Genomic DNA, 26663 nt, shown 5'->3' with positions numbered 1-26663 from the left:
GGCAAAGACTGTGCCTTGGTGAAGTTTTACCCTAAGCTGGTAGAACTAAGTTTAGGGGATCTTTCATGCGGGTCCCCACATCTGTCCCCTAGAGTTCAGAGTAGGGAAGGAACCTTGACACAGGCCAAATTCTGCTCTCACTTACTTCGGTGCAACTCCCTTGACCTGATTCTATGTAATTAAATGCAGAATTTGTCCTCAAAGCACATTTCTGGACTTCTTATTCAGACAAAACTCCTACTGAAGCCAAAGTGAGTTTTATGTGAGTAAGCAGCACACGGTTGGGCACCCTCAAGAAAATTGATTATGGTATCAGACTAACTCAACATTTATTTCAGTGTTTTTGTTCTCACCTAGGAAATTAACTTCATTTAGTTCTTCTATAAAAGCACAGTAATTTCATGCTGAACAAAGGTTCCAGATTGATAGCCCTGGAAGCAGATAGCCTCTGAGTGTATCCGTAGGACAGGGAACAGAAATGCAAGCATCTCAAACTGGAAGGTCAGCAGAATATAGAAGATCCTTAGAAATTACAAATAAATGCATTTTAAAATGAAATATTTAAAAACAATTTCCTCCTTCACTTACTTGCCAAACTGTGAGGCCAGAGTTTTATTGTTAATGTCACTAGCACCTCATCCATGCAGGGAGCCAGCCAAGTCCCTAATCTGTTGTGTTTGATGACTCGGTGTTTAAAAAGCCAAGTCACCTGCTAGCCTAGAGAGACTGGAAATGTTGCCCAGGCAAGTGGACTGACAAGCAATTGGTTGCTCTGCAGGGAAGACCAAAGGAGCAGAGCAACCCTGGTCCTTCATAGGAGGTAAGGGGGTGGCCAGGAAGCAGAGGAGCCTCCTGAAGAGCTCCTCTACCTCAGGAGGGGAGGGAGAGGCAGAGTGTGGCATGGCAGAGCCAACTGCTCTTTGCAAATGGCAGGAGAGGAGCAAGAAAAAAGTGTGGCACTCGCACTTTTCCTTAAAGAGGAAGGGAGAGGTGCAGAGAAGCTGACATTCCTGATAAGGGTCTCCTGGCACATCCTAGAACCATGCAGCTCCAGAGAAGTTGTACAAATGGGTATGGAGTCTCATTCATTTATCTGGGGCTCAGAATTCATTAATGGGCAGAGGAAGACACCTGAATTAATTAATGGGAGTCGGGGTGGGGGTGTATTTATTAACTGCAGGGAGTCCAAAATTCAAGAAGGGTGGGGGAAGCATGGCAGAGCCCAGAATCCATTTATTGAAAGGGATGGTGCAGAGGCCCATTTTAGTAATTGGTGTACATGTGCACCAGAAGTTATTTGCTTTGGGGCGAGGGGGACAGAACTGACGTATTAGTTTGGGAGTAACAATTTGGTAATGAACATTGAAGAGCTGTGGCTTTGCTGTGGTATTGTTTGTAGCATGGCAGTGTGGGCACACTTCACCCAGGCTCACAGGGTCTCTCCTTCTGGTGAGCATGTGTTTTCAAGTCCAGAGTATTTAGGGACTGGCAGGTAAGTGAACGAGAAACTGACTTTCGATTGTTTGTTACAAAATGCATGGAGCTATTCACCCAGGAGGAGGACCCAAAATTGGAGGCTGGGTAGAGTACCAGACACAACCCACCCCCCTCTGGCAGCAGCAAAGAAGATGGGAGAGGAATAGACACCATCTCTCTATCCCATCACCAAGAAGCAGGAAAATATCATTTTCTGTAAAGCTGACAAGGATTACGGGAACAGAGACCTTCCTGGTTTTCAGAAGCACATAGTTATTCTATTTATTTATAAAATGGAGACAGTTGTCTTCATTCACATTTATACAGACTGGCAGTGAGCAGGGGCGGGTCACAGTCTGGTTTTTTTTTTTTTTTTTTTGAGGTGGGGGGGAGGGGCTTGTGTGATTGGGTAGCAGGGTGGTGTCAGTGGCAAAATACTTTCAGGCCTGGCAGAAAATTCTGAAGCTGGCCCCGCACCTGACTCCAAATAAAGATTCAGTAACATTCTTACCCTGCTTGCTGTGGTTAAGGAAGAGATAGCTCAATGGCAATAACTATGGATATTAGGACACTGTAAAACAAATGCCTTTACAATGAATTGGCTCACCTACATCTCTTATCTGTTTTATATGTTACCAATTCTGATTGCTACTACATTCTTTAAGAACTTCCAAAAGCTAGTGAGCAAATACTGATGGGAAGGTTAGGGCACATCTGTAACTATTACAAAATAGTGTCAAGAGAGGTGGGATTGCTAAACCTGAGTTTTACTTAGGCTACCAAACCTACCACCCATCCCCTCTAATTCAATGCACTGTCACTAAAGAATTATAGAACAATTTTCACTCTGGAAGTCACCAGGAAACTAAGACCTTGTCTACATTGCTAAACTTCATAATTAGAATTCATTAAGTGGGAATTCACTGTCCATGTAGTTCCACCAGTAATAGCAACAGTGTGAGTGCTGGTTTTATGATTGGGGGGGAAACAGTCAGCATGACTTGCGATTGGTTTTCCTTTTTTCCTTCATGTGAATGTGCAAGGGTGACAGTGGGCACTAGTTTAACATTTAAGTTATATTTCTTCCAAATGTACTTTTAAAGTAGCATTTCCTTTTCATTGTTGTTTTGATCTTCTTGCCTGTTCTGTACTTGTCTTCTGCACATAGTACAAGTTCTAACTAAGGACACTGAATATCATATTTAACAGGTGTTTCCACTCATTTAAATTGAAATCTGTGTAATCCAGTTTAGGTGAAATGCTCTCATATTGGGGAATAGATCAGAGTTAATCAATTACTAGTTCCATCTGTCAACGGAGTTGGAAGAAACATATAATCTGTTTTCTGTTGTTGCTTTTATCAAAACTATGTTTTCAATGGATATACATCCATACATTCAGTGATATTAAACTTTCACCTTTGTTTGCCTGAATAATAATATTTGAAGTAAAAACAAACAAAAAAAATAACAACCCCAAAATACTCCCAGGCACTTACTCTACAGAGGATAACATGAGAAGTAAAATCCACAAACTAGCTCCAAGAACTAAGAAGAATCCCAGTACCCTTCCTTCCCCAGCAGCTGGAGTGGGAGAGCTGGGTTTCTCTGCAGGTACCATACCCAGACTTCTCTCCCTTCTTATATATCAGCATGTGGCTATTAGGTTTAATCCTTTGGTTAGCTGGTATCACGTAAGCTATTCAAGTCCTACTTATCTCTATTTGCGAGTGACATAGTTTGACTCAGGGACAGGCTTCTCTGGCCTTTTCCATAATTGAGATTAGAACCGAAAAAAGATCTATAGGTCATAATACATCATCCTGTCAGTTAAATATGGTGCATACAGTATATTATCTAGTTCTTTGTGCAGTCTCATTTTAAATGGTTTAAACAATCAGGCCCATCCGTTTACAGATGACTGTGATGCTTATGCTGTTGCAGGCTGTAGGAGTGTCAAACCTATTCAATAGAAAGAGCTGAGTCCCATTTTTAACTGTGATTTAAGTTGTGATTTAAATGTGGAAGACATTTATGACTATACAACCTACCCTCAGTCCACAGTGGAATTCCCATTGATGTCAATGAGAGTTTGCACAAAGATAAAGGGGGAAATATGGCCTTTATATTGTAACTCAGTTTCAGTTATTGTAGCTAGTTAAAATTTTTGAACACTTCTTTTTTGGGGGGAGTGGGGGAGGAAGGGTGCTGAAAATGGCCTTTTATTTAAAACAAACTTTTGTCTTAAGTGTTTCCTTTTCCCCAAAATTCTCCATATTTTTAATTGCATTTGCAGAACATTTACCCAAATTTTTCATTAACAAAGTCATTTTTATGACATTTTCAAGACAAATTTTGATTAAAAATGTCAGAACTCCTTTTAACTGGTCTGTTACAAGCCCTGCAAAATGGAAACAATTTTGAAATTTCAAAATGTTTTGATGATTTGTAAAAAATTACATGTTCTAGTTATCAATCGTATTTTTATTTAGTCATCATCTTATTGTCCCATTCAGCATCACTCACTGGGAAAATATTCTGATAAGTAAGACTACAACCATTTCTGCCCATTTTTTCACTTCCTTTCCCATCCTTCTTTTGCTTTTTTTCTCCCTCTACTGTCTTTGGGTGTCTCTTCTGTTCTTCCCTCCGCATTTCCTTCCCTGAAGCAGTTCCCCATTCCCATCTTGGTGTGGACTTAAATCCCAACCCTTTCACCATCCCAGCACCTATAATGAGCATCAATTAAAAAATTAATTATGACATTTAAAGTATCGTCATTACGTTTTATAGATAGTTACACCTCATTGAGGCTAATGGAGAGAAACAGGGCAGTTCACAGCTCTTGATCATTGTTTCAAACTCAGAAAGACAACACTGCCTGGGTGATGCTCTGTTCACGTTGGAATCAAACACAATCACGAGGGTTTAGAAACTTTCTATTCTTGAAAAAGAGAAAAATAAGCTACGATTCTTTAGCATGTGAACATAGGACATATGAGACACATTAAGTGGGCCAGATCTGATCTATGGGCCAGAGGTCTGACAACACTGCTTGATATATATTCTATTTGTAGGCCTCCAGCCCCTAAAGGGTAATCCTATCACAAATAATTACAGGATGTGATCAAGTCACATTCTATCCAGTACAGGTATAAAGTATCTCACATGCTAGCCAGTATGTTACAGCCACCCCCACAGCTATCTTCAGGTGCAAAAAATAAACCAATTTTGTTTACATGGGAGTGTAGGTCTACTGCAAAACAAGGTAAGGCAATCTCATCCATTTAACTTCACAATAATGCCTTTTTTTTAAGCAGCAGCATTAAACCCTAGCACAAACACCCAGAACAATAGTAGGCAAGTGAGAAATGGCCATCAGGCTTACAATCCTAGCAACATGGCTGCCTAGCTTTGCTGTAACCTCAGAAGCCAGTGTAAACCTGTCAGAATGCTAATCCAAGTTTTCGATAAATACATGGAATCAGATCCTTAGAGGCAACAAATTCCTTCCTTCCTTCCAGCTCTCCTTTGCAAGGAATATTTTTTCGCAGAGGTTGCCAGATCACCATACAGGCATGCATCATGTGGAACTGCTTTCGCATTTTTCTTTCTTGTAGCTGAGACAATGGAAGTTTTCTTGTGTTCGTTTGCCCTCTGCTTATCTCTGCTTTACAAAGTTAAGGCACTGGGGTGAGCAAAAGTACATTCTTCCAAACAAACAATTAAAACTATGAACCTGTTCTTATAGAAGGACGTTCTTGCTGCAGAAATCTATCACTTTTGGCACTCAGACACCATAGTGATACGCACCAGAGACACACTAGATTAAATAAAGTACAGAGAAATTAGACAAAACAGATCCTGACCAACTTTAAAAGCCTTGAAAGGTACACAGATTTTATATTTGATTAAAAATGGTAAGGCAAATTATATCTGAGCGAAATTAAAAAAACAACCAAAATCTCAAATTTTGCTGGTGCAAAATTGTTGATTTAATCAATTGTGCCTATAAACGTAAAAAAAAAAAAAAAAAAAAAGAAAGAAACATCTAGCTACATAATTTGTGGTTCTACTCTGTTAGACCTCTAGATAGAGTTTTCAAAGCAATGCAGGGAATGAAGCCACATGTTTTCCATCACATTTAATGGAAAATAAGTAGCTAAATCCCAGGCACTACTTTCAAAATCTGAACCCCAAAATTCTGTTATTTCACCTGTCATGGATGGTGGGAACAACCTTTGAGGCTATTTCTGACCCTTTATGTTTAATCATGCTCCTTCGTGGTACATTTTCCCCTCTATAGAATCAGAGTTCACTTTAGAAGTTATTTAGTGGAGTAACAATATTGGGTCAGACTACCTCTGTTTGCTCCTCTGTGGGTGCATTAGGAAACCTCCTGCACCACCCCTTCTGCACCTGAGCAGAAAGCTTCCAGATTCATGGTGCCTGAGCTCCATGAGTAAGAGGTACTAACAGGTAGATGTGCTACACACCCTGGAGGAGACACATCTGAACAGCAGTGCAGCCACATCTCCACTCCCCCTTGTGGTCTTCTGATTTGCTGGTGTTGAGTTGCTAGTGGTCCAAACCTGGTGCTACTACACCTCCACAAAAAGATGTAACAGCTGTTGCTATGTATACGTCTCATATCACCTCAGAGACGTTACACAGTCATCAGTACTACATGGGCAAAATGCCCCTTGCAAATGCCACTTGGTATTACAGGTCTTCAATCTTACCCTAGCAGGATGGTTTCTAGCTTTAAATGTTGAACAATGACCTATTATATGAATACACTTAGAGGGCCCTTGTTTAATTAATACTAGAGCTGAGTGGAGGACAATTTTCTGTTTTGCAGCAACTTTTGAGATTCGTTCTGCACTGGAACAAAAAAAAACCCTTTTGGAATATTTTTGTTAGCACGGGATTGTGTCAAAACATGTGTTTTTTGGCTTGAAACCCTAGCTCTGTAGTCCAGGGACGCGTGCGGGTAAGTAGGGCGGTGGGTGCCTCCTGCAGAGTTGGAGACCCAAGTTTAAGTACCTGCTCTGTCCACTCTGAAGTTTCATTTACCTGAAAATGGTCCAAGTTAAGACTTGGTGTTTTTCTGTGGGAAAGAGTTGTTAGCTATAATGCACCACTAATGTGCCAGCCAGTACCCATTTTAATTAGCAGTGACTCTTTTGAGAATCAGGCTTACCCATTATTCCGCTCAGGTAGACACCATAGAGAGACAAGCCTGTTGTGGCGGCATTCCATACAGTCCCGATTACAGCATACAGAAGGATGGTACCCAGGTTTCCAAAAAACAATTTGTTTGGCATGAAGTATCCAGCATCTAAGACAATGGGTGGCAGCAGGTAGAAGAAAAATACATTTGGTGTAAGGGTGAAGGAGGCAATGTGGTCTGCAGCCCACACGATACCGCCCAGGAGGAGGCCAAGGACAATCAGCAGAGCGCTCTCTGGAACCACGCGGGTGACTTTGTGGGACAAGTGGAAAACTGCAAAGAAAGAGAAAAAATGTGAAAGAATCAAAATGCAAACATAATTTGATTGATATTTCAGCTGTTGTTAGTAGGGCTGGTTCTAGATAAGAAAGGAACAGAGGAGAGGAGAATGAGACCGGATCTCTGAGCTAGGATGGAGCAAGATAAATGGGAGGTACTAGAGATGTTTGGCAATGAAGTACTGTTGACGGAATCTCAGCAAATCAATTTTGGAGGAGTTGATGTGAACCTTTGCTTCAGTTTGGCTTAACGGTAGATGTGCACCCCTGATTCAAGGACTACTTGTGATCCTAACCCATGCTGAATACAGCTGAGCTCATATATAGCTTTTCACTTTCATCTGAAACTCAATCAAAACCATGGAGTTTCTCATGGTGTTAATATCAACCTACAACTCTGCTCAACTAGCACACAACTGGGCCCAAGTTTGCTGAAAATTAGTACAAAAAACAGTCAGGACTCCATGTTTTAAGATGGATTGAAAAATCTTCCCCCATCACCTTGCAGAGGTACGCAACGATTGGTGACATGATTGTAACAGTGACAGCAGCCAGCCTATACCAGTGCTCACACCACGGCTAGCACCAGTGTAGATGCACCAGGATGAGTGTAACAATGGCAGAGGTCCCTAAAGTTTCCAGGGTAGACAAGACCTGTGAAATAGACCAAGTTGTAAACATTTTGCTCCTGCCTATGTGGATGACCCCAAACCAGGTTAAAACTGGATTAAGGTGACAACACTGGGAGAAGGAGGCAAACTGTGCTCAATAAACATGCTGAAACAGTCAGTTTTGAGGAGCATCTGGGCCATTAATTCAACAGCTGGAACGTACCTTCCACAACCTGAGTAATCCAATAAAGAAAACCAGTGTCCCTCCCCGTTAGCATCTTCTCTTTGTTATGAAGGCTGCACTGCCTCACAGATTGTTGAGAGTCCCTGAAAACCATTGCTCTATGTTTACAAATCATGGCATTCAGGTTTTCAAAGGACTTTTTTTTTTTGGTGGTGGTCATTCCCTCCATTCCTTGCATCTCCAGTCAGTAAATTATCAACCAATTTATTACATTAAGGCGAAAGGATTACATTCTTTATCCCTGAAAATAAATTTTGCTGAGCCAGACTTACTTGGGTCAGGATTCCCTTTTGCTATGTTTCAGACAGAGACATGACTGAGAAATGCCCTGAATTAAAAGTATGGAACAAGAATTTTGAAGACATCTGAAAACCTGATATTGTGAAGTAGCCACTGGACTTCCTGCTAAATCCTCACTATTCTATAGAATTCTGATAGATATAATTAAGGAACAGTTTCCCCCCAGTGAACAGAATATTTTATATCAGCTGAAACTTTCCTTTGCACTTGGAAAAGTTTATCTCCAATTGCACGCTGTTTTTGCTATGAACATTGACCCCTCTCTAAAGGTGAGTCCTGGTGGTACATTGCTGCAGTGCCCCAAAAGCATGGCAGTGAAGGAATCAGGCTCACAGAGCCACATTTCCCTCCAGGCTCTTAAAATAGTGATTAACTGCTAGCCTATACCAGACCTGGTTTATGCCAGCAGTAGATTTTTACCCCCTCCCCATTGCCTCAGCGGTGCTGGATGGCACAGTAAGCGGTAGAGTCAAGGATTCATCCTTTCCCCTCCACCTGATCTGTGAGGGTGGGAAGTACGTGATCACACAGGCCACTTGTTATTGTGCGTCCAGAACCAAGGGCTGCCTATCCAAAGCAAAGGTGTAAAGGAGAGGCAAGGGAAGTGCCTTACTTCCCTTTACTTTCCTGAACTGGCATGCAGCCCAAGAGAAAATCTAATCCTTAACCATCAAGGGGCCAGATTGTACTACACTTATTCCTGTAGAGTAGCACTTTACTACACAAGAAACCCCATAGACTGTTTTCATAGAAAGATACTGTTCAGTATGAATAAGACAGACAGAGTCAAGTCAAAACCTCTATGAGATTCTCAATGCGCAAGAGGAAAATGCCATGAGTATTCCAATATCATGCAATGGTTTTAGACTTTACAACTGGAACTTAGCTGCAAAGTCTGAGCTCATACTCACACCTATAAGGCCTCAGCCTTTTTTCTCTGGCCAAGGGTGCAAATTCCACGTCACGAGAACACCACACTTCAAGCTATGCCTTTCTGGACAAATATTGCATTTTTCAGATGATTAGAGAAACGGAGTTGTCCTCATGCCTCACATCTACCTCTAAAGTTTAATCAAGAAACGTCATACCATTTTAATAGCTCACTATCCTGAAATATGTCCCCCTAACAATGCATCTGGATCTACTGCAACTTGTGTCAATGGGAATACACTCCTTTCATAGGGCCAGTCTGACAGCTTTACTCACACTGAGTAGCATCTTACTCCAGAAGTATTCCACTGAAGTCAATGGGAACACTCACTGAATCAGGTGCTATTCACCATGAGTAAAGGTATCAGCATCTAGCTCTTAAACTGAATTAGAGATCCATATGCCCTGACAACTAGCTTTTGTAAGCTGCCTTTCATTCACCTAAATGGTGAACTCCCAGCCAACAATTCCGGACAATAGTTTGCATTTGAAGCTACAGGTAGGATGGAATTACAGCAGTTCTGCAGGTGCCAAGGAGGATGGGGTGCAGTTCCACACAGACAAATAACTCTGTAAGGAATTAATAGTGAAATAATTTCTGCTTATTCTAATGATGCACCTGTTGTAGCTATTCTGTACACAGGTGGCTGGGGACAACTAGGTAGCACAGTAGGTTATTTTTTTCACCTCTGCACTCCTGGGTATAAATCTGAATTAGCCTGGTGATTTCAGTACATGGCCTCCAGTGTTTTTGCCAGTCCAAGACTTTTCAGAGAAGGCTGGATAACATGGTGGTAAAAATGACAGTAGCTAGCTTATCCCAATACCCCCAGCACTGCTGTCTCTGTCCAGAAATTGTGTTAACACCATTATTTCACCATACTCTGGTCTGCTGTGGAGGTTCTCAATCCCTTTGTATTCTTGGACCAAAAAATGACCTGCAATCCACATGTCCCACAATCCTTTGCAGCAACCGAGAATTGTGGGATTTGGGTCAAAGGAAGACACAATGGGTTGGTGCTGCTCTGAGTTGAGGGGGATTTCTGCCAGAGGCACTTCCCTCTTTCCTCTTCTTTCTCCATCCTCCACCCAACCATGCTCAGCTCCATTTTGAGAGGCTGTGAAGCACAACCTGCTTAAGTTGTTGCATGGCAGTATGTTATCCCGGGGCAGTGTCACATTGTGTTAGAATGCAGTTTTGTTTTGTCTGATAATAATCATGTCTTGGACTATAACCTAGGGTAGACCCGGCCTAAGTCTTCAGTACACAGAAACCCTTCACACACAATTCAGTTCATGCACAAAGCAAACTCTGCATAGACACTCAGCAGTAGGTCAACAATTGTGTTAAAGTCAAGTACTGTGATGCATCGACAAATCTCTGTAGGTTAGCTTGTGTTTAGTGTTAACCTCTGTGTTCTGTCACTTTCATGGACCCTTTAACTCTGGCCTTGTTTACACTTGGAAAGGTTTGCCAGTAAGCTATACTGATATAGCTTATACAGTTTCCCCAAATAGAATAAGGTATACCAGAAAAAACACTTTTATAGATATTACTGTCTACACTAAGGCTTTTGCCAGAATTGCTAAATTGGTTACGGGTGGGATTTTTTCACACTCCCAACTGACAACTATGCTAACAAAACTTGTTAGAGTAAACCAGGCCTCAGTCACCCAAAACTGATGAAAAGTTACTTTTATAGTATCTTCACTTTTTATTATTAACACAAATTATAATCTTCTGTACAGATAATGTTGTATAAAGACTGCTTAAAACAAGTCCTAGTTTCCAGTATACTGTACAAATTAGAAAGGTCACTCTCTGGTGAAAGAAACAAAAATAGTAAACGCTAGTTAGCAAATATTCAAAATGTTGCATGGATCTTTAGCCATGAGATTCACAATAAAGCTAATATCCTATGCACTGCTTTTCACGTATACCCTTATGATTTTTAAAGAAGAATGAATAACACCTCCTTAATCTTAGTAAGAAATTAGAAAAAGAAATTTGATTTAAAGTCACTGGCAGAACATCATAAATGAAAGCCAACTGTTTTGAAGTACTGCTTTAAATGCTAGCATTGACCTATGATTTTGTGGAAAACTGATTTGTCTAACCTGGCTTTAGCAAGCTACACTGCCTCATTGCTCTACCTATTTCTGTTCTCTGTCTTTCAGCAATTGCAGAACCATGTCAGGTTTGATTCTCTTTCTTCCCCCTCTCAAAGCACTGATCATTCTTAGGCCTCCTCTACATCGTAACTTCTGCCACACTGGGGAACCCATGCCTGATCTACACTTTAAAATTAGGTTGACATAGATACAGCACTCGGGGGTGTGAAAAATCCACCTCTCTGAGTGCCACAGTTAAGCCAACCTAGTCCCTGCTGTAATGCTGCTAGGTCAACAGAAGAATTCTTCCGTTGACCTAGCTGCTGCTGCCACTCAGGGAAGTAGACTACCCACATCAGTGGAAAACTCCCTTTCATCCCTGTGCGTTCGACACTATGGTGCTACAGCAGTAAAGTGGCAGTGTCCCCTTAGCACCCATAATGTAAAAATACCCCCAGGTCCACTATGGCAGTGCCTTTACATGGTGAAACCTGGCACCGAACTATGCCCCTCGTATTTTAAGAGTGCAGGAGAAGGGGCTCAAGAACTACAATATTGTAGCCAGGTCCCTTGCCTGGTAGACACCACAGTACACATGGAACTCGTAAGACTTCCTAGAATTTTAATGTTGATAATTTAGGCCCTATCCACATTTGCCTGGGAATGGTATTTGCTGAACTAGTTAAACATCCACTTTTCAACCAGTATGGGCTAAGTCAGCTTAGACAGGGTTTGACCGGCTAGTGTTTAAACTGTACTTCTGTGCATGCTGAGCATCAGAGAAGAAGGGGCCTTTTAGAAAGAAAAGTCTACAGACCATCTCACAAAGTAAATGTAGAGTTATTGCTTTCCCTACACCTCCTTTGGGATCCGAGGAAAGGGACTGTGAAATTTAAATTAGTTGGCAAAAATCAGACAAACAGCGACAAGTTCTAGGTGGGTCCAGCTTCTCCAGGCTCATAAAGGAAAGTAAAATAATTTGAGAAAGAAGTTCTTAAGGATAATTTGGCTAGTTATTTTTAAGCATACTTTAAGAATGCATTATACACATGGAAACTTGTAAAGGAACTTAACATTTAACAAGCTGTTCACTGCTCACTAAGATAGTTTGCAACAGTTTTGCAGCAAATCATGCAACAGACAGATTTTTTGATTCTTTCCATTCACTGACTAAAATGAAAATTGAAAATGTTAACACTTTTCTTTGGGTTAATTATATCTCAGAGGACTAAGTTACCTGACAAAATAGCTAAAGAGGAGCTGATATGCAACTCCTGCCCATTTCAATCATTATTCTTCCTTAACATACAAATGAAAGTTTATTTAAGGATAACCTTCCCAATGTAGGTTTTCATTCATAAATAACCTCTTTATCTAACAGCTGTATTTAATGAATACCATAGTTTTCATTCATTAAACAAAAAAGTTTGGATGACTTGGTTCTATAATTTGGTTCTATAATTATATCTATTGATTCTGGCTGACACCACGGGCAAAGCTTCCATTAATTTCACTGGGTGCAGGATCAAGCCCTAAATATTCTGAGATTATGCTTTGCTTCAGATAGCATCTTTTGCTTTCCTGTTAAGGCATTGATCAGAAAGTCTTGTACGAAATCCCCTAATACAGCTCAACAGTGCATAAACTGTTATCTTATATCCATTGTATACAAGTTGGAAAGTTTTATTGATCGAAGTAAGATTTTTCTGTGTATAAAAACAGAAAGTGATGTTTCTCCTTTTTTCTCTCCTAAAAATAACTGTAACAAGATTTCCTCACTGCCAAAATACATATAATATGTCAAAATATTGCCATTTCACACCCTTTATAGCATCTTTAAAAAAAAAGTACTGAAAGAAATTCTTCCCCCTCGCACTCTCTTCAGGATGCATGTCATATTCTTTGAATTGTATACCCTTCGGGACAAGTCCTCTCTTTTCTACATCTGTCCAGCATTTTACACGCTAACTCTTTTGTTTGCTTTTTTTTACCTGCCACTGTTCACTGACCAGATATTTTCATTGAGCTGTCAACATAGGTTACTTTTCCCTGAGTCTCTAAGATTAATTTTAGCAATGAGCCTTTCAGATTATGTCTTCAAACTTTTCATTTGTCAACACTGAATTTCATATGCCAGCATGCTGCCCATTCACCTAGCTTTATTAGGTCCCTTTGGAGTTCCTTACAGTCTTCTCGAGTCTTGAACAACCTAAATAATTGTGTGTCATCTGCAAATTTTGTAGTTTCCTGCTCACCCCCTTGTTCAGATTATTAATGAGTATTTACTAAACAGCAATGAATCTAGTATCAAACATTTGGAGAAACCCACCGTTCACCTGTGCCATATTGAAAGTTACCCATTTACTCCCACACACAGATTTCTGTGTCTCATAAAATTTCAAATCCATGCATGGATTTTACATCTCATCCTGTGGCTAATAAACTTCTTTAATAACCTCTTATGAAGGACTTTTTGAAAGTCCAAACACATTTATATCAGCCAGCGCTTCTTTATCCACTCTTCTGTTGACATGGTCATAGAATTATAGTAGATGTGGTTTTCCTTTACAGAAGCCGTGCTGGTCTGTCTCTGTCGTATTCTCTCTCTTTTTTTATCCGCATTTCAAATAGTTTACTTGGTACTGAAGTAAGGCTTTTTGGGTAGTTCCCAGAATCACCCCTTAGCACCTGTTTTACATGGGTCTAATATTGGCTGCCCTCCAATCCTTCGGTATAGTAGTCAGTTTTAATTGGTAATTTTGTTAGCAGCTTCGTAGCTTCAATATTAAATGCCTTTAGAAGTTGTAGATGTTTATCATTTGGTTCTAGGCATCAGCTGCTATTTAGTTTATCAGTTTGTTCCAGCACTAACTCTTCTGACATCTCAAACTCTGATTGTGCCTTATTTTAATTACCTAGAAAAAAAGAAGGTACCTACTTAACTTTCTTTTTGGTGAAGATTGATGCAGCTTCTCTACAGTACTGTTATTCTTCCTGGCTCCCTTTATTCCCTAGTAGCCCAGCAGATCCAATGATTCTCTCACAGGCTTCCTTCTTCTGCCATACTTAAATAATTTCCTATTTGTTTTTTTTTAATCTTCTGGGCCATTTGCTTTCCTAAATCCCTCTTGGCTCGTCTCATTTTCCACCCTACATGCAATGTGTTGCATCCCTTCTATTGACTTCAGTTGGGATGGATCTCCAGTTTTTGAAGATTATCTGTTTGTCTTGAAGGAATGCACTTTCCTATTTAGCCATACTTCAGCCTGGGATACCCAGAGGTATCCACAGTGATCTGCGGGTTGGTAGTAGGGTCTCCACCAAGTATGGCACGTAGCTCTTTGTAACAGTGGTAAGTCTGTGGTTTAGCACCAGATCAGCTGTTGGCCTCCCTGCCCATCTGATATGCTTGATGCAGTTCTTTTGCTCTCATATGACACTGCTGCTGGTCCCTGTCATGCCCCTTCTCATGCATCCCCCATGCAATCTGCTTTAGATGACCTTGCTTCTATGGCTGGTCAGTAGCTGTGTTTGCACAGCCTCTTCTCCCCACGGAGCCAGGAGATCCAATATCTGTCTACTCCAAGCTGGAGCACGTCTGGAGTGTGTAGCCAGTGTGGGCAGCTACACACAACAATGGAGAGCTGCTAGGTGTGCTGACTAAACTGGAGAATCAGGAAAAAACATTTCAAAAATTTGTGGGGCTTTAATGGCACGGGCTTCCAGTCTCCATGACCTCCGGGCAGTGGAATTCACAATTGTGACCAGAACGATCAGTGTCGGGCATTGTGGGACAGCTGCCGGAGGACTGTGAGAGTCGACGTCAGGAACTCAGTATCAACACTCGTGCTGTACTGACCTCAGTATGTAGACCATGGTTCGGTGTCTCTGGGGAAGTGGTATTACTGTGTTGCTGTAACAGGGCACTTACATTACTGGGAGACATATGCACAACTAGGGCAACGCAAGGTGGTTTATGATGACCTAATTTTGCAGTGTAGACCATGCCTTAGAGCAGATATGATTGCTTTCTATAAATATACCAAGAAGGTAAACAAAAGGGAGGGGAACAGCTATTTAAGCTAACAGGCAGTGTTGGCACAAGAACAAATAGGTATAAAATGGCCAGGAATAAATTTTAGGCTGGAAATTAGAAGGTTATAACCATCAGAGGAGTGAGGTTCTGGAACAGCCTTCCAATAGCAGCAGTGAGGGCAAACAAGCTAACTAGTTTTAAGATGGTGTTTGTCAAGTTTATGAACGGGATTGCAAGATGGGGCTGCCTGCCGTAACAGGGGACTAGAATCAGTGCCCACAACGTTCCTTCAGTACCATGTCTTACATTCCTATGGATCGCAGGATTTTAATTTCTGCACTTTTGACATTAGGACCTTTCTGACTAGCTCCTTCATTATTTAAAAATCCTTTCTTCTGTAGCTTAATGTCACAGTGCTAGGGTTTGGTGCAGTCTCTCCCCCAGGGATGTCCAATTTAATTCTGTTGTGCTCACTCTTATAGCTCAACTGTAGTTATGCCTTGAACCAACTTATATGCGGTATACTTAGGACTAAGTCAAGAACAGCTTTTCCTCTTGTGTGCCTTAGAAGTAGCTGTTTCAAAGAAGCAAAGATTTAAGGTCTTGAGAAACTGCTTCTATACATTGTGTCCCCAGGAGACATTCGAGCAGTTTATATGTGGGTAACTGAAGTTACCCATTATTACTACTTTATTAGATTTAGTTGCCTCTTTAATCTTTCTCAGCATTGTGCACTCAATATAATTTTTCCTGATCAGGAGGCTGGTAGTATAATCCTGCTGGTCTCTTTGGATTCTTATAACTTGTATCTTATGAATTTCTATGAACTGAATCTGTACAGATTTTACTCTATAGTCCTCTCAATTCAAATTCTTTTTCATTTAGATTCCATGCGATCTTTTGTTGCTACTTCCCCACCTCTATGAACTAATCTGACCTTCCTGTATGCTTTTAGCCAATATCCGTGAAGAAAAATCATGTTGCTGATTCATCCTAATCAATAGTATTTAAGTACCAGCTAAACTCCTGCATCAATCAATAGGTTACACTTTTACTAAAAGTAATAAAAAATGGAAAGTTTAGATTCGAGTCTCTTTGGGAAAGAAATTGAGCCGCCTTATGTTTTTCTCTAGCAGCCAATGCAATGGGATCCTACTTTTGATTTTGGCCATTGGATACTACCATAATATAAATGACAATAAATAGTAATACTATCAGTGTTAAACCTTGAGCACCTCTACCTTAGCACTCACGGGGTTTAGGGCATTTAGACATGAAGTCCTTTGCAGTAGACTCATTTCTATGAGCTGGTTAGAGTTTGGTTTTATCCAGCTTATCAGGGCTTTATTCCTTGCCACACGCTTTTGATCATGATTTAAAATGCACACTGCATTGTAATGAGCTCATTACATTGAAGATTTGGGTCACTCTTCTCTGTGGGTGAACAAATTAACAAAATACATTAGCAATTAAAAATGTGACCAAACATTTTAGGATCAGCAGGTCAAGGTCCCCATTTGATAGGTCTTGAAGACCACGTGTGCATTTTACCCCGAAGTCAAATGCCAATGGATTGTGTGACCAGGCAACCATTACCCCTATGAATGTTCAAGGTTATAATGAGGTTTAAGCAGTCTGGGACAGATTCTGTTACTGTTAAGTTCTTCACTGAATGAGTTATCCTGTTGTAATGATATACCAGAGTAAAGGCATGTCTACACAACAGTCGCTACACCAGCATGGCAACGGTGATGCAGCTGTGCTGCTATGGTGCTGTAGTGTAGATGCTGCCTGCATTTGCAGAAGGGGTTTTTCTGTTGATGTGAGTAATCCACCTCTCAAAGAGGTGATAGCTAGAGGTGATGGAAGAATTCTTCCGTCAACGTCACCACAGCTACACTAGGGGTTAGACTGACCTAATCAAGGCACTATGGGCACAGAATTTTTCACAGCCCTGAGCGATATAGCTAGGTCAATCTAATTTTTAAGTGTAGACCAGGCTGGAGTATAGCAGAATCTGGCCATCATGGAGCAGACCAGAGGTGTTCAAGAAATAAAGAAAGCAAGAAGTTTGGAAATAAAAGCAAAACACACATTAGAAACCCCTTGAAAGGTGGCAGAGGATGGGTTACAGGATGGAAAAAAATTAGCAACCAGTTTTAAGTTCCAAAACAAAGGTGTTAGGAATGTAGCCAAATCTTTTGCTCAATATATAATATTTGTCCTTCACAATAGTGTTTAAGCAACAACCAGAGAGTTAATATAAGCTTAATGTATTCAGGAAGATCCTAAACTAAAAAAACTAAAGCTAAATAACATTATGTGCTACAGCTCCTTTGTGGTGCCAGAGGATAACAAAAGCCTTTGATTTTATTACAAACCTTTCTAATTAATGTTAAAAGGTCTGCAGTAACTATGCATTATTAGTGGTAATAGCATCAGCAGCAAGTCTGTTTTAAACTAAAACGATTGCCTGAGGTCTCCATAAAAATGCATCAGCTGATCTTACAATACAAATTAAAATGGCATTCAGGAACATTAAGACAAAATGGAATTTATTCTCTGTTAAAGTTATACGTAGCAACCCCTTTGGCTTTAAATTATCGTTAGAACTAAATTGCACACTGAGCTGAATCACTTTTAATAGCAAATGTTTAGCTTTATTTTTAATAAACACATTCAGCTACATTTAAATAATATTACAGGGGCCAATTAAAATAAAGAAATGCAAAGAAATTCTAGTTAACCCACTCCATTCTGCATACATTTTAGAAAGGTGTCTGACGTCCCACCCCACATATGCTTTAACTTAGAAATGTCCTTGCTTTGTTCATTGAAATAAGGAATTGCATGGAAACCAGTTACTAGGTCAAGTACAGAAGCAGCTTTTCTAATGTAAAGACAAGTTGTATAATCTAATAAAGAATCCCAAAACCCTACTGCACAGTGCAGAAAATCCTCCACCCTGGGCATACCGCATCTCACAACTCTGTGCGGAACCTCCCTGTTCTTCCTCAGACCGTGAGGATCTGCTGCTATTCAGGTCCACTGCCCACAGTGAGTGAGGGTGCAAGAGCAGCTGGGGCTACAGAAGTCTAAGGGGCTGCAGGAGCCGTCACCAGCTGACCTTAAGGCTCCTCCAAGGCATGGGATGGGGCAGCATTTCTACATACTCCAGCCTCAGTGTAATGCTCCGGAGATAAACCCAGCTCCTCTGGTTGGTGCTGGGGAAGATTTGGTCAGCCAAGATTACTAGGGTAACGTGTGATAATTAAAGATTAAGTTGTTTAATAATATTAACAGTACTTTAGTTTACAAATCACCTCAACTCCTGGCAAAAGAGCTCAAGGATCTGCACAGTAATTCATATGAAGGCATGGAAAGCATAATACCAATAAGAGAAAACTGCATTCTAAACCATGAGCCAAATTCAAATACCAGTTTTACAACAGTTTAATTCCATTGACTACAATGGAGTTATGTCTGATTTACAGCCTTGACGGTGAAATCAGCATCGGGCTTATCAAGTTTAGCTGGGGGAGCACAAGAAACCAACCAACATCAAGTGGCTATTGCTCAAAATTAAAAACAAACCTGTGCGTTTTTAAAAGAGTTCAGATAACTTTTCCCACAGTTATTCTTTTATTTTCACACATCCTAGATCTGACGTGAAGCAGACACTGCAAGAGCAGTTGTTCCCGTGGTATTTCTGACCCAAGCAGAAGAAGAAAATACTGCAAGAAAGCCTGCTCTCATGAGATAGCCAACTCAGTTTTGCAGATACAAGAGGTTTGAAAAGTGTAGCTACAGTTCCGATAAGCATGTAAACGTTTGCATGCTCTTTCAAGCCAACCCTCTAACTCACCTATCATTAGCTCTAAGACTCAAATTATTTTGCTTACTCTAATATAAGAGATTTAAAGAAAACTTGTGTGCCTAGTTTCTACCTAAAGTGAGTGCTAGCAAGCACGTGACAAGCCTTCAAAACACCGAGAGACCATTATAATGAAGGTGTTGCCTGACATGGAGAAGGCCTGATTTTAATCAGATGAACAGGTTTTCAAATGACCATTTCAGAAACCTAAGCTGGTGTTCACACACGGTGTGCAACTGATCTGCTTTTGATGGTTGAGATGAAACTATCTCATCGTGTTAAAAACCTGTTTTAAGCCTCACACTTCCCTCTGCCACATGCTGTGCAGAGTGACAAACAAAATACCCCCAAACACAGGAGGGGCAACTCTTTGTAGGCCACTCCTACATGGCTCCAGGGACCATGGAAGTCGTTCCATGCAAGGGCTGGTAGTTCACAGCTCTGTCAGGAGATGGGGAACAGGCCTTATTAGGATGGGTAGAAATCCTCCTTGTAGTTAATGCTGGTGGACAGTTCGGTTATCCACCCACTATGCCTTATATCATCCCCTCTTGGAGGGGACAGAGCACAGGCATATGGGAGAAGGGCAGTTCTTACTAGCAGCCTTGCTCCCTTAGCAGCTGCAATGCAAGGGAGGAGGGAGCAGGCCAGCAGCTGAGCAAAGGAGAGGATGATATGCAGCAATGACCTGGAAAGCATGGAGCTAGTCTCTGCATACCCTGAAGATCTGCTGCCCTGACTGGCTGTACTGCATCCTCCCTCTTGAAGAAGAGATGCAGCTTGAACGCTGCACATTCTCACTCAGAGATCTAGTTGCATGTTTTACTTTCCTGCAGGCTGAAGCAGGGCAGTGTGTGGCCCACTTAACATTGCCCTTCTAATTTCTTGTTCCACATATGTCTGAGACGATGCTATTCTTGAACGCCCTTGAACATTGTTGTTACTTACTTATGGCTATTCTTATGAGGTAATTTATTAACTTAACTCTTATATCTCCTTCATTGTCTTACACAGAAAGGTGAAGAACATAGAGACAATAACAGGAAGAACAGTAAATTATGCAATGGCATTATGTTGCAAAATTTGGTACACTCCATAGAAAATAGCCATGGGGTCAGAAGGTGGCTATTTACTTTGGTTTGGTCTTCAACACTTCAAAGTTAGATTGCCATAGCTATTTCAAACCACACCCTGTCCTAAATATAAAGCAAAGGGTAAACACCTTTAAAATCCCTCCTGGCCAGAGGAAAAACCCTTTCACCTGTAAAGGGTTAAGAAGCTAGGATAACCTCACTGGCACCTGACCAAAATGACCAATGAGGAGACAAGATACTTTCAAAGCTGGAGGGGGGGGAGAAACAAAGGCTTTCTCTGTCTGTGTGATGCTTTTGCCGGGAACAGAAAAGGAATGGAGTCTTAGAACTTAGTAAGTAATCTAGCTAGATATGCGTTAGATTCTGTTTTGTTTAAATTGCTGATAAAAAAAGCTGTGCTGAATGGAATGTATATTCCTGTTTTTGTGTCTTTTTGTAACTTAAGGTTTTGCCTAGAGGGATTCTCTATGTTTTGAATCTAATTACCCTGTAAGGTATTTACCGTCCTGATTTTACAGAGGTGATTCTTTTACTTTCTTTCTTCAATTAAAATTCTTCTTTTAAGAACCTGATTGCTTTTTCATTGTTCTTAAGATCCAAGGGTTTGGGTCTGTGTTCACCTATGCAAATTGGTGAGGATTTTTATCAAGCCTTCCCCAGGAAAGGGGGTATAGGGTTTGGGGAGGATTTTGGGGGGAAAGACGTTTCCAAGCAGGCTCTTTCCCTGTTATATATTTGTTAGATGCTTGGTGGTGGAAGCAATAAAGTCCAAGGGCAAAAGGTAAAATAGTTTGTATCTTGGGGAAGTTTTAACCTAAGCTGGTAAAAATAAGCTTAGGGGGTTTTCATGCAGGTCCCCACATCTGTACCCTAGAGTTCAGAGTGTGCAAGGAACCTTGACACACCCCTTCTGACATAGCTATGCTGATCTAATCCCCAGTGTAGACACACTTATGTCAACGGAATAATACTTCCATTGACCTTGCTACCGTCACTTGAGGAGTGGTAATCTTACCCCTATGGAAAAACCGTTTCTCTCAGTGTAGGCTGCATCTACACTACAGGCTACGCTGACATATATATATATATATATGCAGGTATAATCTCTGTAGTGTAGACACAGTCTTGGAGCTCTGGTACTTATAATTTCCTAGCGTATGTATCTGGGAGATGAGAACGGTTAACTTTGCAAAGTACACAATAGGAAGTAGACAAGGAGATAAAACTTAAGTTTTATCTGCCAGCATGAAGAAAAAAAGAAAAACTGACTAAAGCTGGATTTGAAGCTGCTTACAACTCAACCCCCTTAGCTCAGGCTAGTTTCAAGAAAGAAATATCTAAATAGAATTCAGAGTAGGGTAACCATCTGTTTCAGTGAAATGAAAGACACATCTTATCTTAATTAAGGGACAGCACCCCACAATGCTTTATGCGTAGTACAAAAATCATTACGCAGTACAAAGTCGTACAATATTAGAACATTATCATACTTTGCTGAAATATAGGAAAATTGGATTCTGTATTGATATGGGATGAGGGATATTAGGCACATCCCTTAAAACAGAGGAATTGTGTGTTCAGCCTATTTCAGGGAAATATAGGGATTTCATTTTAACTTATAAAAATTAAGATAAAGGATTTTTTTAGTTTGTAGTAGTAAGGATTTGGTATGATGCTTCTACTACAAACGACAACTTGAATTTGCAGAAGTTCTATTACAGAAAGGGGCTGATTCACCCTTTCCTTGCACCGGTGTGTAAATAGCATTACTCTGCTAAAGACAGCTGACTAACTTACACCAAGGGAAATCAGGAGTGAGAAGAAGACAGGTCTGAAAAGTTTAGAATTGGTCTTAGTTCTCAATTCAGTGCTGTAGCAGTTTCACACACAGGTAAATGCCAAAATGAGTTCTGAAAAACTTGGAAATAATCATAGTCCAAAATAGAAAGACCTCATGATGGCACTCCAGAAAGCATTAAGAATGAGAACACACCTGAAGACAATGCTTTTGAGAGAGGGAAACCGCACAGTGTATTCTGAAGGAAAGACTGAAGAATTAAAATGGCTTAACTTGGCTCTTATGTGCTCAAAATGAACAGCTTTGGCTCAGAAAGAAAGCTATAGCTTTTCACTTAATTACCTTTTTCTACAGTACAAAAATTCCTGGTATGAAAACAAGGTGTACTTATATTTCTGAAAGGCTTGGGAACACAACGGTTGCGAATAGGGTTCATTTATTGTGTAGTAATGAAAACCAAGAGATATGGCAAATGTGGGCAGCCCTTTTCTAGGACAAATACATGCAAGAACTGAAAAGTAACACCCTCTTCCAGCAGGCCACAGTGTACCCATCTGAACACAGAAGTATAGCATGGTTGAAAGATGATTCACTTTAACTGTAGGTAGCAGATATTTATCTATTGTTAAGTTCATTTCGATGTCCACTAGCCTGTTTTGGAGTTTGCCATGTTATTTTAATTATTTTTAATAAAGTATTGCAAGGATTGTAGGCCTTTCTCCAGGTGTCGCTATCATTCCAAGTACAGGAAAGCAGTGTGATCAATACTCTCTCCTACCAGCCTTTTATACCCTGTCACCAATAGAGCTTCCTGCACACCAGGGAACAAGAACCAGGATCCGTTACGTGGCAGTGTATCCCATGACCACAAAGACAACTGGGGTGGCTAGCTGGCACCTTTCTAGTTGTATAGGAAATCTCTCATACTTGTTGTCTTGAAAAATCTGGGGTTACATAAGGCTATGCCTGTACTTAAATGCTACTGGGCACAGGTGCAGTGCTGCCATGTAGACACTTAACTACAGCGACAGGAGGAGTTCTCCCATCACTGTAGTAAATCCACCTCCCCAAGAGGCAGTAGCTAGTTGAACAGAAGAGTTTTACCATCAACTTAGAGCGGTCTACATGGGGGTAGGTCTCTCAGGGGTATGGGTTTTTCTCATCTCCGAGAGACGCAGCTATGCCGATGTAACTTTTCAGGGTAGACCAGCCCTTAGGCTTTTAATTGCAGAAGTTCTATTACAGAAAGGGGCTGATTCTCCCTTTCCTTGCACCGGTGTGTAAATAGCATTACTCTGCTAAAGACAGCTGACTAACTTACACCAAGGGAAATCAGGAGTGAGAAGAAGACAGGTCTGAAAAGTTTAGAATTGGTCTTAGTTCTCAATTCAGTGCTGTAGCAGTTTCACACACAGGTAAATGCCAAAATGAGTTCTGAAAAACTTGGAAATAATCATAGTCCAAAATAGAAAGACCTCATGATGGCACTCCAGAAAGCATTAAGAATGAGAACACACCTGAAGACAATGCTTTTGAGAGAGGGAAACCACACAGTGTATTCTGAAGGAAAGACTGAAGAATTAAAATCTGCATTAAAAGCTTTTTGACAGAATACACAGAAGAAATGAAAACAAATAACCCATTGCAAACTCAGCTCCTGGCAAACAAGGAGCTACTTCAAAGTTGCTCTTGGTGATGTGATCCTGCATGTTCACAAAACTGTACGAAAAGCAATGAGTAGTATAATCCCTTAAAAATATCAAACTAAAATAAGGCTGCAGGTGACGGTTGGGGAAAGCAGCTTCCTGATTTGAAACGATCCTGAGCATAGCATTAGAGGAAATGATAGATGTTGACTGCTTGTGTGGTCCAGGGACCATCCTGCTGCTGCTGCTGCAGGGGAGAATAGCCCACTGCAGGCAGAGGCAAAATGCCAGGCACACTTTCCTGCTCCTTTCAAAAAGTAGCAGCAAGCACTCCTGGTTAGCACATGTATCATAGTACCACATAGAAGCTTGGGTACTGTCCATGCCCCTCTGAGGCCAGGGTGTGCAAGTGGGCGTAGAAACTGGCTTGCCTTCTTAATGCCCTACAGAGTCAAAGGTAGAAATCCTGCAATGCTGCTGCATGCTACTAGTTCAGAATTCATAGCTGTATTTACAGATGTCACACAGAGATTTATGATAAGGTCCCTTTAGTGACCTATAGATATGTTAATGACTGAGGCCAACATGTACCTCTTCTCTATTAGCAAATTAAGAGCACAAATTAAGAAATATGTCTTTTAGTGAAAAAAATGACGTATTTTCAAGGACCCTGAGTTTAAGGAAGTTAGGATTGAAATACTGCTCTCCCCTCTCTTTTCCTTCTCTCTGATATACCAATACCACAATGTTTTTATTGCAGTGTATATGTTTCATTACACTGACAAGAGAACACGTCCTTTCATATAACCCTTCTTTCCCTCTACCCCCTCCTCCCCAACCCCTACCTTCTTTCCTGTTGATCAATACATCCAAATGAATGCAACTGGTTTTATTTGATTGTGCAATATTTTATGCATCTGGACACCCAGAATTTGAAAGATGGTGCATGTCACTTAAACAGTCATGTCAGTCTATAAATCGATTGGTGAGTTTTTTTTATAACACCTGTCATGGTAGTAATGAAGCACTGCATAAATGTACATTGAAATAAACACACCTTAATGACCCTCTTTCCAAGGGAGCACAGGCTGGCTGTGCACAGAGCATTACAAGCAATAACTTGCCAAAATAAGAAAGAGTGCTACAAACTAGTCCCACTTTTACAAAAATCCATCCGTCACTAATAATCATCTAGCACAGTCAATTTAAACAGATAACCATTGATTAAAAGTCTATCCCATACTCACCAACCATCTACTTCAACACAATAGCAATTCAGCAGCTGGAAACATCCATTTCCAATTGCTCCACCTGGACAGCGTTAAAAGTTGTATGTTCTGTTGCAAAGTGGAGGGAGGAAAGGAGGTGAGGTAATGAGAAGATGAAACCACGGCCAGTGGCTGCAAGGGTCACCATAACTGTACTGGTGGGGCGTTCATCCAAATAACCCCAAATTGCTTTTAAACAACAATTTTTTGATGAAATGATATTACAAATGGGGAAACTGAGACAGAGGGATGGCGTGCCGAGTCATTCGTCAAGTCAATGGGAGAGTTGGAGCTTACACCCAGCTCTCCTGACTCCCAGTCCCTTGATTTACCACTCCGCTAACTTCTCATAACTAAGGCCTAAGAAATTTACCCAACACTCCTTCCAGAACCACACATGCCTCTACTCCTCAGGTATCCATCACTTGGGCATGAATTCTGAGCCCCCCAGTTAATGTCCCTCTTACTACGCACTCCAGTCAATTCCTGCCATCCCCAATACATCGGGTAATGCTGGGCAGTGGTTTAAGTAGATTGAAACAAGGGATGGAGCTTGCACTGAACTAGCCAAGGAGGAGAAGAAGTGCAGCTTACTCAAGCCAGGGAGAGCAGGTGGGATCCTTCTGCTTTAACACAGTAGGGGGAGCTCTGTTCCCCCCCAATTTCCCCTTACTTTAACCCCTGATACTGGGCCATCCTACCAACAAGACAATTTATACTTCCCTCCACACAGTAAATAAGTGTTGGCAGCTTCCCGCTCAATAAATCAATGTATGTTGCCCCTCCCATCCCCCCAGAAGGAGTCCTCCACTGAAGTGATAGGAGGGCCCTCTCTCACACACAGTCTCTGCTACAGTAATGTGGTGCTGAGGTTTCCCTCCTGCTGGAAGGGACCTACAGACTAAGCCAGCCTGAAGACCAGTGGCAGCAGGCCCCTTTGTATGGGAGACCCAAATAAACACAAGCTCGCTGACAAGGCAGCTGTGTTGGGGGAGGCCACCCTGCCATCCCAGAAGAGAGCCTCATGTGTCGAGCCCTACATGCCATTCCAGTATGGCTTGTATGGCCTTCAATCCAACAGCGACAGACAGCTCCTTCCTCCCACCCATCAGCCTCAGAGATGACACTGGAGCAGTCGCTCTGCTGACTTAGGTCTGGTCACAGAATTTTAAGTATTTCGTTTAAAGGGTATGATTTTTTTAATGATATAGTTACACCAGTGTGGATGCAGCTATACCAGTATAATATTGCTGCGGGTGCAGTTAAACCAGGAGTATCAGTGCAGCTTATTCCCCTTCAGTCGCGTAGCTGGCGGGGAGCGAAGCAGCGGCTGCTCCCCCACCGAGCAGAAGTGGCGCCTTTCTAATTCTTTGGCGCCTTTTAAATTTTTACTCACCCGGCGGTGCTCCGCGTCTTCGGCGGCGGGTCAGGCGGCGCTCCGGGCCTTCCGCAGCACTTCGGTGTCGGGTCCTTCACTCGCTCTGGTCTTTGGCGTCATTGCGGTGGCGAGGGGAGGTGGGTGTCCTTCAGTGCTGCCGAAGACCGGAGGAAGTGAAGGACTCGACGCCGAAGTGCTGCCGAAGACCCGGAGTGCCGCTGGGTGAGTACAAGCCAGTGGCACCTTTTTTTAAATCTCCTCTCCCCCTGTTTTCTCCACCTGGCTACGCCACTGATCCCCTTCCCATATGGGAATAGCCAGACTGATACAAAGCACCTTTATACCATCTAACTGTGTCCAAACTAGGGACTGTCACTGTACTACTT

At 41.4% G+C, this 26663-nt stretch overlaps 1 protein-coding gene across 4 annotated transcripts in view; it reads right to left on the bottom strand.

The window, feature by feature from the left end:
* The window catches only part of SLC9A3 (solute carrier family 9 member A3), an 86236-nt gene that overhangs the window by 47225 nt on the left and 12348 nt on the right, over positions 1–26663 (bottom strand). For all 4 annotated transcript variants that reach the window (XM_048839370.2, XM_048839371.2, XM_075125526.1 and 1 more), the window contains one exon: positions 6679–6981. In XM_048839370.2, coding sequence (XP_048695327.1) covers positions 6679–6981 — 303 coding nt within the window. The remainder of the gene's footprint in view (positions 1–6678; positions 6982–26663) is intronic.

This window comes from Caretta caretta, chromosome 2 (genome assembly GCF_965140235.1).
Source record: "Caretta caretta isolate rCarCar2 chromosome 2, rCarCar1.hap1, whole genome shotgun sequence".
NCBI lineage: Eukaryota > Metazoa > Chordata > Testudines > Cheloniidae > Caretta > Caretta caretta.
This window is presented reverse-complemented; position numbering and strand designations above follow the sequence as displayed.